Genomic DNA, 13,936 nt, shown 5'->3' on the forward strand with positions numbered 1-13,936 from the left:
TTCTTTCTTCTTTCTTCTTCTTTCTTTCTTCTTCTTCTTTCTTTCTTCTTTCTTCTTCTTTCTTCTTTCTTCTTCTTTCTTTCTTTCTTCTTCTTTCTTTCTTTCTTCTTCTTCTTTCTTTCTTTCTTCTTCTTTCTTTCTTTCTTTCTTCTTCTTCTTTCTTTCTTCTTCTTCTTTCTTTCTTCTTCTTCTTTCTTCTTCTTTGTATGTACAGCACTGGTTCATGCATGTCTACACGGACTGCTTTTGAGCACTTATTATGCAAAATAGTTAATAACGCTCTAAATCTCGATGAAAACGCAGCGTAGGCGTTTTCCCGTATTTTAAAGGCCAGCTTTAAAATGCTTATGAAAGTGCATAAAAACGTAAATAAACGCAATCGGAACTTTTACATGCGTTTAAAAAAAAATGCCCATGTAAATCCAGCCCTAGTGGTTGGAAAGGATTGTGAAAGATCCTTTTCAACGACAATAATTGCACGTGTGTATGCAGGTTTAGGCTATTTGTAATCAACTTGCTGTCTTATCTGAAAGACACAGTAGAGCTATTAAAAAACACTAACAACATGGCTGTACCTCACAATACCCTATTGGTGTTAACAGATGCCAAAGCTCTATACTGCAACATACCCCACACAAAGACTTTACATTGCTTGAGGGCACCATGGAAACCACCACTGACCATAACCAGTTCTTTTAAACTCTGTTGAACAACATTCTTAATCGTAACAGGTTCATGTTTAATAACCAACTCTACCTCCTAGAGATACCTGGATACAAGCTATGGCTATGGGGACAAAGTGTGCACCATCTCATGCTAATCTGTATCTGTGGGGTTGAGAAAGGAAAATATTCACAAGTACACATACCAACACTACATAGCTATAAAGAAGATGTCCTAATGTTATGGACAGCACCTGAGAACAAAATCATTGAATTCTTCAATTTCTTACAAAAGAACAAATATAACCTTAAATTTACAATGGAATATAACCATAGGAGGATGCCCTTTCTTGATCTCCATAATATGATCCAACGAAGACAATGAGATTTAAACAACCATGTTCAGGAAATAGTTGGCAACAAAATGCTGTACGCTTCTGATGCACATCCCAAATCTCTAATGAACAACATTTATCCAATGCCTTAGAATCAAAACAAACTGCTCAACAGGGAAAAACTTTGACATGGAGGCCAAGCTATTAGTGGATGGACTCCTTGCCCCTGATTTATGAAAGCTCTCCAAGGCTGGAGAGAATACACTTTCAGAAGTGAACTGGGTGATCCAGAAAACATGGAATGGATTTTTTAAAATCATTTTCCTGTTTGCTAGCAAATGTTTTGAATCCTGGACCAGATCCATTCCAGGTTTGCTGGATCACCCAGCTTCACTGATGAAAGTGTATTCTCTCCAGCCTTGGAGAGAATCCTGGAGAGGGTCCTGGAGAGAGCTTTCAGTGGAAAACGACTTTAAAAAAACGTGCCAGAGGGTCAAACACCTCAAAAGAAACACACTAGTATCTAAGCAGAATACGCAAGTCAAACAATCCACAACCAAGTCTATTACACGATTCAAGAACCATCATAAAAACAATAATCATAAAACAATCCACAATATTTGTCGAAGTACTGGAACATTTTAACCATGGATCCTTAAAATGAAGAAACATTTAAGCAAAAATCAAAAATTTATAGAAAATCCCAGTCCTAACAGATTCACTAGTGTGAAGCCACTACTAACACAAGTAGAAGTCAGTCTTGTCACAGCAAGTGAAAGGTACATTTGGCTGTGGCAAATGCCCTCAATCTAAATGGAATGACACTAATGCAATAACACTACATGGAATGCTCCACAACAGGAAAAGTCTACTTAATAACATGCAAGTGCAGAAGCTTCTACATAGTGTAAACAAAAAGATCTTTTCGAAAATGCATTTATGCATCAATTAATGGGAAAATTGTAACTCCATCTAGCTACAATGCACAACTTTGATACTAACTTTATTGAATTTTCGGCATTAGATTTATTCCTTCCAAATCCTAAGGGTGGAAACATTGACATTAAATAGCTACATCAAAAAACAAAATGGGTTGTTCCTTTAAATGCAACAAATTATTCAAGTCTGAGCAACGTAATCAGCCACAGAACTTTATTTTAATTTAATATAACAAAACCACTTGTTGGTGGCCCACATATGGTCCTCAACTACTTTGGCATTTTCCTTTCCTTTCTTTTTCAAACCTATATTGTGTACCTTGCTTTCAAATGTATTGTTGTATTTGTTTGTTTTGTGGATGCAAGTTTTGTCTTTAACTGTTGGGAATATTTTTTTTGCCATTTTGATTTGGGCATATAAAGCAGTGGTTGGCAACCTTTTCGGACCTACGGACCTCTAATCTTACGGGCTCTGGGCCACGCATGTGTGGGGTGCCAAGTGTCACTCAAGGGGAAGAAACTTTCCCTATAGTAAATTTATGATGCCAGAACCTGCCCACTTTCCCATCACAGTTCTGAGCCTGTGATTGAAGAGTGGGGGGGTTATGTCCCTGAGCCTGCGATCTGTACGGGGGACATGGTCCACGGCTCTGGCCGGTGTGTCCCCCCCAGCTGGGTCCTTCTCCTGATCCTGTTGGGGAAAGCATCGGTAAGAGCTGCTGCCCACCAGTTGGCAACCGCTGGTATAAAGGATGGGGCCTATAAGTGAATGTCTTGGGGCATTGCTTATATTACTGGACAGGATATGTAAGTTCACCACTCTAGTTACAATGTGAGCTCTCAGATACTCCATATATTTATATAAATATACCTTGTTACTATGTCAATCAAAATGTTTATTAAACTCTGTAAAAAGAGTTTGAATTCGCTCAACTTTTTTGATCCCATTATAATACTTTTCTATTGAGAAGCTTGTCATAATCTTATTAACCCCTGGGCCGTTACCCTGAGCCTAGTTCGGGGTAAAAAAAAAATAGCTGAAAGCATTTACCCGGGGTAGCTAAAAATAGAAACAAGCGTTACAGTGCAATCTGATTGTCAAACAACAGTGTATGACAGTCAGATTACAACTGAAAAAAAATATAGTAATATAGTACTATACAGTATACAGAATTAATGCATTTTCAGTATTTTTGATTTATTTATGCATCCTTGTTTAAGCTGATTTTTGTGTTTTTTATTTAATTATTAAATTTAATTTTTTTCTTTACATGATTGTTTCAAACTTTATTATATTCAGGATATATCTACTAGATCCTTGTTTGGACATATTTTGGTAAGGTCTACAATATAAACACAAAATTCCATGATAAACAGTGTATCGCTTTTGGTACAGAAATCCAGACGTCAGTGAAACAAAGTTTTGTTTGAAAACATTTGGCGTCAAATACCAAAGGGATTTATTTATTTTTTTTACTATATTTTTTTAATATTATTATCATAGTTCTCCCCAGAGGTTTTTAGCTGGTTGCTCCGCCCGGCTGATTTGAATACCCCGCCCAGCACTCGGCAGCTCTCATCCTCGGATGAACGGATCTCAGTGAAGCTGCTCCGTGCTCTGTGTCCTCCTGTGCAGCCTTCATGTGAAGGAGACATAGGCAGCCCCGCCCCCATCTCATAGCACGAGCTTAGATTTCTGCCTTTGAAAAGTATCCACTGCTAGCTCTCTGCGTGTCATTCTGCATCCTCACAGATTTGTGTACAAACCTCCAAATCTCCTAATATGTATGTCACAATGACCTGTAATTTTCAAAGTGTACAGGGGACCCTCATAGATACTAGTTACTACAATTTCAGCCCCCCAGCTTTAAATAATTTCAAGATATGGGGGTCACAAATGTAAAAAGTTATGAAAATTAAACTTTGGGGTTGCTGTTTCTGAGGAAAGTGCAACTAGGAGTCATAAATTGAAAGTGCAAATTGGGGACCCCGGAGCCACTAACATAGCAAGGAGCATTGGGGTGGGGCCCTTAAATATATACCTACCTGTCACAAATCTATACCTATGAAACTACTGTCTGCTTCTCTTCTTTGTACACCAATTTCTCTGGCAGGCATTACAAAGTTGTAACAAATAATTGGGAGAAGGTAGAACACTGAAACAATAAGAGGTTACTGATTACCCATGGCATAAACAACTGGAAGCACTAAATTTGCCGTGTTTTGCCACACCCCCTTTTTTACCACCCGGCTAAAGCTTCCTACCACCCGGCTGAAAAAAAATTCTGGGGAGAACACTGTTATTATTATTAAACAGGATTTATATAGCGCCAACATATTACGCAGCGCTGTACATTAAATTTGGATTGCAAATGACAGACTAATACAGACAGTGATACAGGAGGAGAGGACCCTGCCCTGAAGAGCTTACAATCTAGTAGAATATTTTTGAAGATATTTATTTTTCTCTCTAGCATTTATTTACAAGTAGACTTTACATACAAAAATAAGGAGCCTGCTATGCAATACTATGGAAGAAAACTCACATGAAATGCCAAATATTTGAACTTAAAAAATCAATGTAAACAGGGCAATATTGTGGAATTATGTATGGTGTGATATAACTGTTCATGTTTTCAATTGCAAACTTGTTAACCTGGGTGGTTCATTTCTGTCCGAATTTGTGTACAGAAGTGGTACATTGTCTTCATCAAAATGTATTTTACATTGTAGGTCTATAATTCTTAGGCATAACTCACCGAAGTATGTCCAATATTTAATAATAAACTTTAAATAAAAACACAAAAATCTGTTAAAACAAGGGTGCATAAAAAAACTGAAAACTGTAATATAACTCTACAGTAGCATATATATATATAATATATATATATATATATATATATATTACTTTGTATTGTATTCAATACAGTTATTTTGTATTGAATCCAATACAAAATAATTTGAATTGCCCGCCACGCTCCCTTGCACGCACCAACGTCACCAGTAACTCTCGGGAAACGTCAGTGCACTCGCCGGGGGACAGATCGAAGGAAGAGAACGCTGCCCGAGGATTGGATCCGACGGGCAGGACACTGAAGGATGCCGATGGGACCAGGTAAGTTATTTATTTTTAATGTTTTTAGTGGCGCCGGCTTACTGCTTTTTGGCAGGTTATTTTTACCCCGAGCAACACTCGGGGTTACCGCCAGGGAGGATAAAAAAAAAAACAAACATATTTTTAAGGAAACAAATTTTTGTTGCAAATTGTGTACATTTTTGGATAAATTGCAGGGATGAACAAATACCTCATGTCTATAATTTCTTCTAACAAATGCACTTCTTTATAAATAAAGCTTACACAAACTTACACTAATAAATAACCTTTATTAGTGTACACAATAAAATGTAATTTCAAATTTTCTAGATATAAACAATTACCAAATCGATGTAAAGAGATCTTGGTCTTCCAAATCTATACAAAACCAAAAGGCATGTGCTTATAAAAACTAGTGGATTTCTGTGATACCAGAAATTGTAAAATAATAATGTTAGAGCTAAGGCTAAATGATGGGCCTAAGGGGTGAATTTCTTTACAAAAAACGGTAACCCCGAGCCACACTCGGGGTGGAATTGAGGACAAGCCCGTGGTGTCCTCCAGCGTTGCCTGCATCTAGGTCCACCCGTCCGGCATCGGCGTCCCATTGGCGATGTGCAGCATCTGCCTAGCCTTGCATCCCGGTGTGTGAGCGTTGGAAATGCGAAGGCTAAGATGTGCAGATGTAAGGGGGGGGGGGGGGGTGTCAGCCTGAGGCCAGGTGTGGCCTAAGCAGAAGGGCTTTGTGCAGCATCTGTGAGTTGGAAAATGGTCTCCCATAGTTTAGGTCTGGTAGACCAGAGCCAGGAGGCTTTTTTTGTCATTATGTAAATGGCATTGATCCCATGAGAGATCCCTTGCATTTGATTTGATGTTGTTTTTCTTGTGGATTTTTTTTGCAAATTAAAGTGGACAGAGCATCCTGAAATTGAATTCAAGCCTGTGATACTACTCCACAGCGAGTGCTTTTGATTCTAATCTTCCACATTGTGTGTATGTATGTGTCTATATATATATATATATATATATATATATATATATATATATATATATATATTTATATATATTGTGTGTTTATATAAAGTGAGTTCAGCTGAGCTTTAAGATTAGAAGCTTCATCTACATCTAGATTGCAGGATTTGTGTGTTCTGTGTTTTTTTTATTTTTTTGCAGTGCTTTTTATGTAGTTAAACTTCTGTGCCATTTACATCAGTTATGCCTTCCAAGAAGGAGGGATTTTGGACCACTCTTAATGGTTGCTATGCTCTACATACTGGAACAGCCCACAAGACTTGCCATTTTAAGGTTATTGATCTGAGCCACTCATCTTTGATTAGTTAAAAGTTACTTAGTTTCTCATGCTTGCTATTTTTTTCCGTTTGGAAAACATCAAAAAACTAAAAAAAAATTTAATTTGCTGCAATATATATTCCTCTAAATTCCATGTACTCTAGTATGCCGAGTATACCCTGTTATATACCTCAGTACATTCTGAGACACATATGATCACAAGTCACATTTCACTTACCCTTCAGTGATGAACCTCACAAAATTGGCCTGCTTTCTCATTGCAAAAAGCTTCACCTGTTTCCTGGCCATTCACCACTCTGTTCCTCTGCGCTTGTTGATGGTGTCACTACAACAGATTTAGTCATATAATTAACCCATTCTTTCTTTATTATTCACAATCATGAGTTTTTTTGAATTAGGCTTGGTTTTTCACAGCTCCTACCATATTTGTGTGAGTGTTTGAGTATTAATTTTCCTTAAGAAGGGTTGCATTAGCCTTTTTTCTTTTATTCTTTTAGGACTTCAAAGAAATGATGTTTTAAAAGCAGTGGAAGTATTACCTATTTTAAAAGAAAAAGTTGCATACCTGTCTGGTAAGTTTTGCCTTATTTGTAATATTAATGTGTAATATTTGCCAAGCTGATTTTAAGGTGAAGAAAATACTGGTGTGGCCTGCAATTAAAGTGGAACTTTCATCAAAAAAGAAAAAAAAAACACCAAAACTTATCTTTTACTATTCAAACTCCCTTGATCTGTCAGAGTCCAGTAGGTCCCACACATCTGGGCTTCCTCCTTCTTTCTGGTGCAGACTGGGCATTGGTCATGGCTATCTACTTCTGGCCTCTTACATCACCCCATTATGCACTGCACAAATATAAAAATAAATCCATAAACCCACCATTGACATGAACAAGACTTTTCTGGATGTTTGTAAGTATTTTGGGCATTTGGAAGGTCTTTTCCCATATACCAACTCTTCTGTGCCACATATCTTGGTTTACAACATCCTTATATACTTAGGCAGTTTAAAAGTATAGCCTATGTTGATTGTTACTTCTATGTGATGTTATGTTATTGCTAATTGCAGGCATGTTAAATCCCTTTTGTATAAGTTTAGCGGTGTTTATTGGATAACAATATTATGTTTATGATCTTTTTTTTTTTTTGTTGTTTACCTTTATGCTTTTTTTTTAAATCTCTATATGCATATTAAACAAAAAAAAAATTATATATAGGCAGCGCAGATAAAAGTGCCCTCCCACAACACCCCTTTACACCTTCTTTAAGCAGCATAGTGGCTGAATATAAAAACACTAGAAAAGATACATACTGTTTAAAAATTGAAAAGTAACACCATAAACTAAACTAAATTAAATTTACCATCAATATGGGTTATATGTGTTAAAACCTCACAAAATTTTATTGATGCTTAAAGTATATAGCCATAGCCTTCTGCTTTCTTTTTCTTGGATACTTTTACAATCCCAAAGGTTGATAGTATTTGTACTTCCACACTTTCTCCCCATGTTTGTGTTTGGCTGTCATCCCAGGAAGACTGTCGGCTTGGAAGCCATAATGTCTGTCAACATGTCAGCAAATCCTGATTGGTTTGTTTCTTTTTCTATTCCCCTTGTCTACTATCAGTGTTTCTTGGGACTTTTTTTGTTAAATTTTGCCATTTCCCTTTTTTACTGTCCTTTATTTTTTGCAGGCAGTTGGAATGCTCTCAATATCCATGCTGTGTGTTACGATCCACCTATTTGCATTTACCTGTTTTGTCTTCCTTTGGGGACATATAGGACCTGAACATTTTTTCTGCATTTCTTGTTTACACAGAACTTTTTGGTGAGAGCTCATCTTGATCAAACTCGACTATACTCATTATTCCCATCCACATGGGATTCTCATGCATGAACCATGTTTTTGTCCCCTCAGTCAACCTTCTGGTTTGTCCAGTCCTGTACCATTCTTCCTATCCTGTAGTCTGACCATGATGCTTTAGTCACCTCCCTTTCATCTCTGTGCCAGAAGCCTTCCAATTGAGGGGGGACACTTAATGCTTTTTTCTTAGTTACCCCGTTCTGACAAGTTAAAGATTTTCTTGATTCATACTTAGGCACAATTCTTGCTTTGTCCTCTGAAACTTTATGGAACAGACACAAAGTAGTCACTTTGGATCCTGAGTCTATTTTACTACTCCTTAACATAGTACAAGACTCATATCTGCTCTTGAATCTTACCTAGTTTCATTAACATCTTTTCCAACTCTACACTGATTTACATTCTTTCCATCGGAAGCGGGTTGGCTCCAGCCACACTGGGATTTAATATTGGCTTTTATATCAGTCAGGTTTAAAAAAAATCCCATGTCTGTACTGATTCTTGGCTCATCATACTAAATTTCTGATAATTGTCCCATTATCTGACTAATTTTTACGTTTTATGTTAGGGGCAGGTAAATTTTAGATACAAGGTTTAACAACATTACATTTAGACACTAATTGGGAAAGACCAGTTCAGCTTTATCCCTCAGTGGCAAGCAAGGAAAATGTTAGATGCCTACTTCACTTAATCTGCTATGTCCAATGTTTCCTCTAGCCTTGGATATCAAAAAAGCATTTGACACAGTACTCTGGGCTTACTACCTGCTGGAACCTACTGGAACATGGGATTTAGCTCCCACTTTATGGGTTCTGTTTGAGCCCCTTATTCTGAACCTAGAGCTTTTTTGTGTCATCTAGATTTTCATTCCCCTTCAGGAAATCTTGTGGAAACTGACAATGCTGTCCCATTTCATCTCTCATTGTTCGCATCAGCCATTAAACCTCTGGTTATAATGATTCACAATTTACAAACCTCTTCACGGTGCTAACCTCCTTAGCAATGTGTCTGTCCAGCACATCAATCACTCTGTGTCAGGCACTAAATATCAATCTCCCTTCTATTATGGTAACTCAGCTCAGTTTCTTTCCATTGAGCTTCTACCAAACTGCCCTTTTTAGGGTAATATCTCATTGCTTGTATGGCACCTTTGATTCAGGGATACCTTTCCACCCCTTAATAAATAAGCTTGACTGTTTGATGTGGAAGAGATACAAAATGTCATGGCTGTGCTACTTAAACTGAGCTTATAATGACTTCCTTCCTAAACTACTTTTTCATTTTTCTATGCTTTCTCATCATCTGTGTGTACTTCAGCGCTTGTTCTTGATTTTTATCTGGGGTACACACCAGCCAGCCAAAAAAATCCTAAAGCTTAATGAATTCAGCATAAGAGTAAGAAGTCTGTTTGAAAGAGGGAATTTTAAAGCTTAAGACATACCTATGCAGGTATATAAAACCCAATATTTACATAGCTACATAATTAGTCATGTTTAAAATAATACATAAGTCCATCCAGTTTAACCACTACAGAAATAAACATATCCCAGATAAAAACACCATAGACATTGATCCAGAGGAATGCTGGGTGACTCGGGGTTACCACTTATAGCAACTTTTTTTCTACCCCGAGTCACTCTCAGGGTTACCGCTAGGGAGGTTAATGGTGTATATAAATCTAGTATAAGTACAAGAATCTACAATATGTCCACCTTTCAAGCTCTATGATCCTAACTCAAGATTTTCTTTTTTTTGAGTTATTTAGATTCCTCTAAGTGATAAGGTTTTATCAAGTTGCATCAAAGATACCACACAATGTATTCTTCCTCACCCCTTTTGAACATGTATACTTGCTTTTAACAGATTCGAAGGGCAGTATAGAATTGGTAAATATATTCCTAATTGCTGGTCAAGGCCCTAGCTTTCCTTAATACCTCTCGGGAGAGGACCTAGCCGAATCCCTTTACCCTGATAGATGGCAACAAATTTGGGAGTCCACCGCTATATGTTCTATTTGAATGGCAATAAAATCCATCTACAAGCTTCGGACTAAGATATGGGGTCTCCTAGACATACATGGTTTGTTCCATCAGCTTATGGTTCACCATATTTGGTGGGCATGCCCCAAAATACGTAGATCTTCGATTGTGGTGTTTCAAATAATATACAAAGTTTTGGAGACCTAAAGATCCTTAAGTGGCTCTTTTGATTGCTAGGTCATCTGCTATAGCAGCTTGTTTTTTTTTTATATTACTGCAGCCAAACAAGTACCTTGTTTTTCTCTCTGTAAGACGCAATTTTTCCCCAAAAAATGTGGGGGAAATGTCTACGCGTCTTTTGGACCGAATATTGGCGCCCAGGTGCAGTACCTTCAGAAGCCACCAGGTGGCAGAGGTTGCAGCTGCACCACGTGTGTATGTGTGTGAAGGTTGGTGTCCTATAAGATAGTACGCATTCCTAAAGCAGAATTATCAGCTGATTGGGTGTGTGCAGTGTCTTCATATTTCCTATCTTTTTTTTTCAATGGCATTTTGCTTCAGTTTATGCTCCCGAGAATGGGCATGTCCTATAGACCTCAGAGATCAGCTGTGCTGCTCCCTGCCCACCTTGTACAGTGAAATTATCCTACCCTCTGTATACCAGCTGCAGCAGCATGAGATCTGTGTCTGTGTTCATGCTGCTGTCATTATCCCAATGTATAAACCTTCATATCTTCCTCAACGATTGTTGTGCAAACGTGAAATTTTCAGGGTACACAGGGGACCCTGAGAGCTGATAATACATTTAATTTAAATTTATATAAACTTTTAAGTTCATTTTTTTACATTGGGGATAATGACCGGCAGCAGGGCAAAGACACAGCTCTCATGCTGCTGGTGTACGAGGGGTAGGATTATTTCACAATGCAAGGTGAACTGCATAGTATAGTACTGGTTCAGAATATTTTTTTTTTTCTTGTTTTTCTCCTCTAAACCTAATGCGTCTTATATTGCGGAAAAATACGGTATTGGGCAAAGTTTGGAGATCTGCTATGCCATCTGTTTCTCATGTTAAACACAAAGTATCTTAGTATCTTACCAATAGTATCTAACTAAAGACATTTTTTGATCCTTATATTTTTAAATTTTGTAGTGTTGCAGCTAAAACTCTTAAGCAACAAAGATTCTGTAGTTTGATGTTGCCCCTCTCCCTTTCCTGTTGTCTCGGCACTTTGACTCCTCACTTTGTATCTTCTTCCTCTTTCCTTAGCTTCCCTTCCTTTTTTTTTTTTTATCTCCTTGTCTGCAGGGGTATCCAAGCTTTGACACACATCTTCTGTGATTGAGTTCCAACCTAATGCAAATGGCTGTCGGGTACCCTTGGGCAGTGAAAACGTTGTACTCCTCATCATTTGTTACACTTTTTTTTTTAGTATTTTTGAAGTTAAATCACTTTTTGGATGGAATGTTCTTTTAACAGATGATTCTGTTTGGTTGCTGTGACCGTCTGTATTTTTTTTAATAAGCTACATGTGTTCTCTGTCAAATCTCTGCTACTCTTTTCCCTGCTGGTGCTGACATTTTGTTAAGCCCTGGAGCCTTCATCATTGAGCCTTTGTTTAATGACTTCCCCTTCTTTAAGCTTTTCTGCATACTTGTAAATTTGTGTACATTTTAGCATATATGGGCAGTTCTGGTGAAATCCCATTGGAGACGTAAAGCAGGCTGACTAGTTACATTCTACTAAGGGAAAAAACTTCTTGACACTCTGTAGAGGAACTTGTCAGTGCTTTGTAGCATTGTGTATGGTAGAAAGGTAAAGGTTGCTCCTGCAAAGCATTAAAGACAGAACTTTAAAGAATCCTAATTTTAGCCATTTGGTTGAAAAACAATAGAATAGCTTCTGTATTTCATACTTTTTGTCTTTTTAAGGTGGACAGCCTTATTCTACCTTTCCTACTTTGAAACAGAGGTGGCAGTGTAAGCTGTTTTGTTCTATTTGCATCATTCACTCCCCCCCCCCCCCCCCAATATTTTTTTTTAACCCTTTTTATGTCAAAGGTTTTAGAATGTTTATAGTTTTTTTTTGATTGCATCTTATTTCCTTTTACTTCTGTTTAGTTTTTTCCTAATTGATTTCATATCAACCTAGGTGTATGCTTCACAGCAATATTTCCCTCTCGATTGCCCTGCTTGGTCCAAAATGTCCAAATGTAGGTCCAATATTCATCAAATGAACATAGTTTTCACCAAAGCCTCTTGTTCGATTTAGGTCTGATATTTTAAACAGCAAATAACCTTTTACTTCTTAACCACCTTTAACCTATATGGGGTTTTCTTGTTTTTTGTATTGTACAGAATGGTAATCAGTGATTAGATCACATTATTACTGCAGTTCAGACCTATGCATACATACTATACTTTAGTAATTGCAAGTGGTGTGCTTGTCAAATGTGGATATAACACAACAGTGGCCTCAAGCAGGGGCCTTTATCACACAGAAGATATTTTGGTAATTTGTTAATAGCTAGTCAATCTTTTCTCTATTTATATTGCAAGGAATTGCATTGCAGACAATAAAACATCAGTGTCTAAGAAATTCAAAGTGGTTTGTATCATAAACACTGATCTTTTTTTGCAGTCTGTTTTTTTAGATGACTACTTTAGTTCAGCTACTGTTGCCCACAGCACATTAACGATTTGTAGCCAGTTCATTAGGCATTTTGTTTCCTTTTAAAAACAAGCAGGACGTTTGTGTTTATTCAATAATATCAGGACTAGAATTCCACAGGTGCTTATTTGTAACAGGTTAATGGAGGAAACCTGCTTTGACGTAGTATAAACCTAGGTCATAAATTGTGCTAGCATTAAAAAAAGAGTGTATAGAGAAACTACTTCATATGTATTTTCTAAACTTTATTTAGGCATTTAGATGACATAGGTTAGCTGGGAAAGTGCTATGCACCCCTAGAGATTTAGGCAGCCTGGTAATCCCTGATCTGCAAAAAATACTACCTTGCTTTCCTATTTGAGGTGTCTGCCAGCCAGTCAATTTTCCATTCATCTATTGTATGGAGGGAATTGAGGAGCATTGGATTTCCCCAGCACAACTTAAACTAAAGTTATGCTGTGGAGCTCCTCTCTCGTTTGCTGCTCTAAACACTGAATTCAAACCACAGTACACACTAAAGACCGCATCAAGATATGAGGACGTTTCTCATACTATTGTGTTGGGCATGCTATGGACTTGTAGAGGTCATGTTGCCTTATGGAAAGAGGAAATGCCTCTCCAACACTCTAGTAGACAAGCAACATTTTGCTTCCAGACCCACAAGATTGACATTATGGGGTGCCCAGCCAAATGCCTAGACCTTCATCTAATTGAAAACTTGTGGGTTGACCTCAAAAACCAAGAAATGCAGAAGAATTGTGGAATGTAGTCCAATCATCCTTGGCTTGAATACATGTTCACAGGTGCCAGTAGTTGATTGACTCCATGCAACACAGATGTGCAGCAGTTCTTAGAAAAAGTAGTTATAAAACTAAAGATTAGTTAAGTGATTCTTGAATCTTGAAACATTTTTTTTTCAGTTTATACAGTGAATGTTTGAGTTTGTAAAGAAGAATGCAGACACATGCAGCCCAATTTTCTTTTTTCTTCACTTTTTATAAAGGAAAAACACAAATTTAATACAAATTTATTAATATTTTGGTTTGGAATAGATTATGCAATGTTCCCAACGCTTTTGTGTGTATG

At 37.4% G+C, this 13,936-nt stretch overlaps 1 protein-coding gene across 1 annotated transcript in view; it reads left to right on the forward strand.

Moving 5' to 3' along the window:
• The window catches only part of TRIO (trio Rho guanine nucleotide exchange factor), a gene marked incomplete at its 5' end in the record, with an annotated part of 463,708 nt that overhangs the window by 2,076 nt on the left and 447,696 nt on the right, over positions 1 to 13,936 (forward strand). Inside the window, 1 exon segment of the mRNA XM_072411970.1 lies at positions 6,838 to 6,912. Within this exon segment, the coding sequence (XP_072268071.1) occupies positions 6,838 to 6,912 (75 nt within the window).

Source organism: Pyxicephalus adspersus, chromosome 5 (assembly GCF_032062135.1).
Source record: "Pyxicephalus adspersus chromosome 5, UCB_Pads_2.0, whole genome shotgun sequence".
Classification (NCBI taxonomy): domain Eukaryota; kingdom Metazoa; phylum Chordata; class Amphibia; order Anura; family Pyxicephalidae; genus Pyxicephalus; species Pyxicephalus adspersus.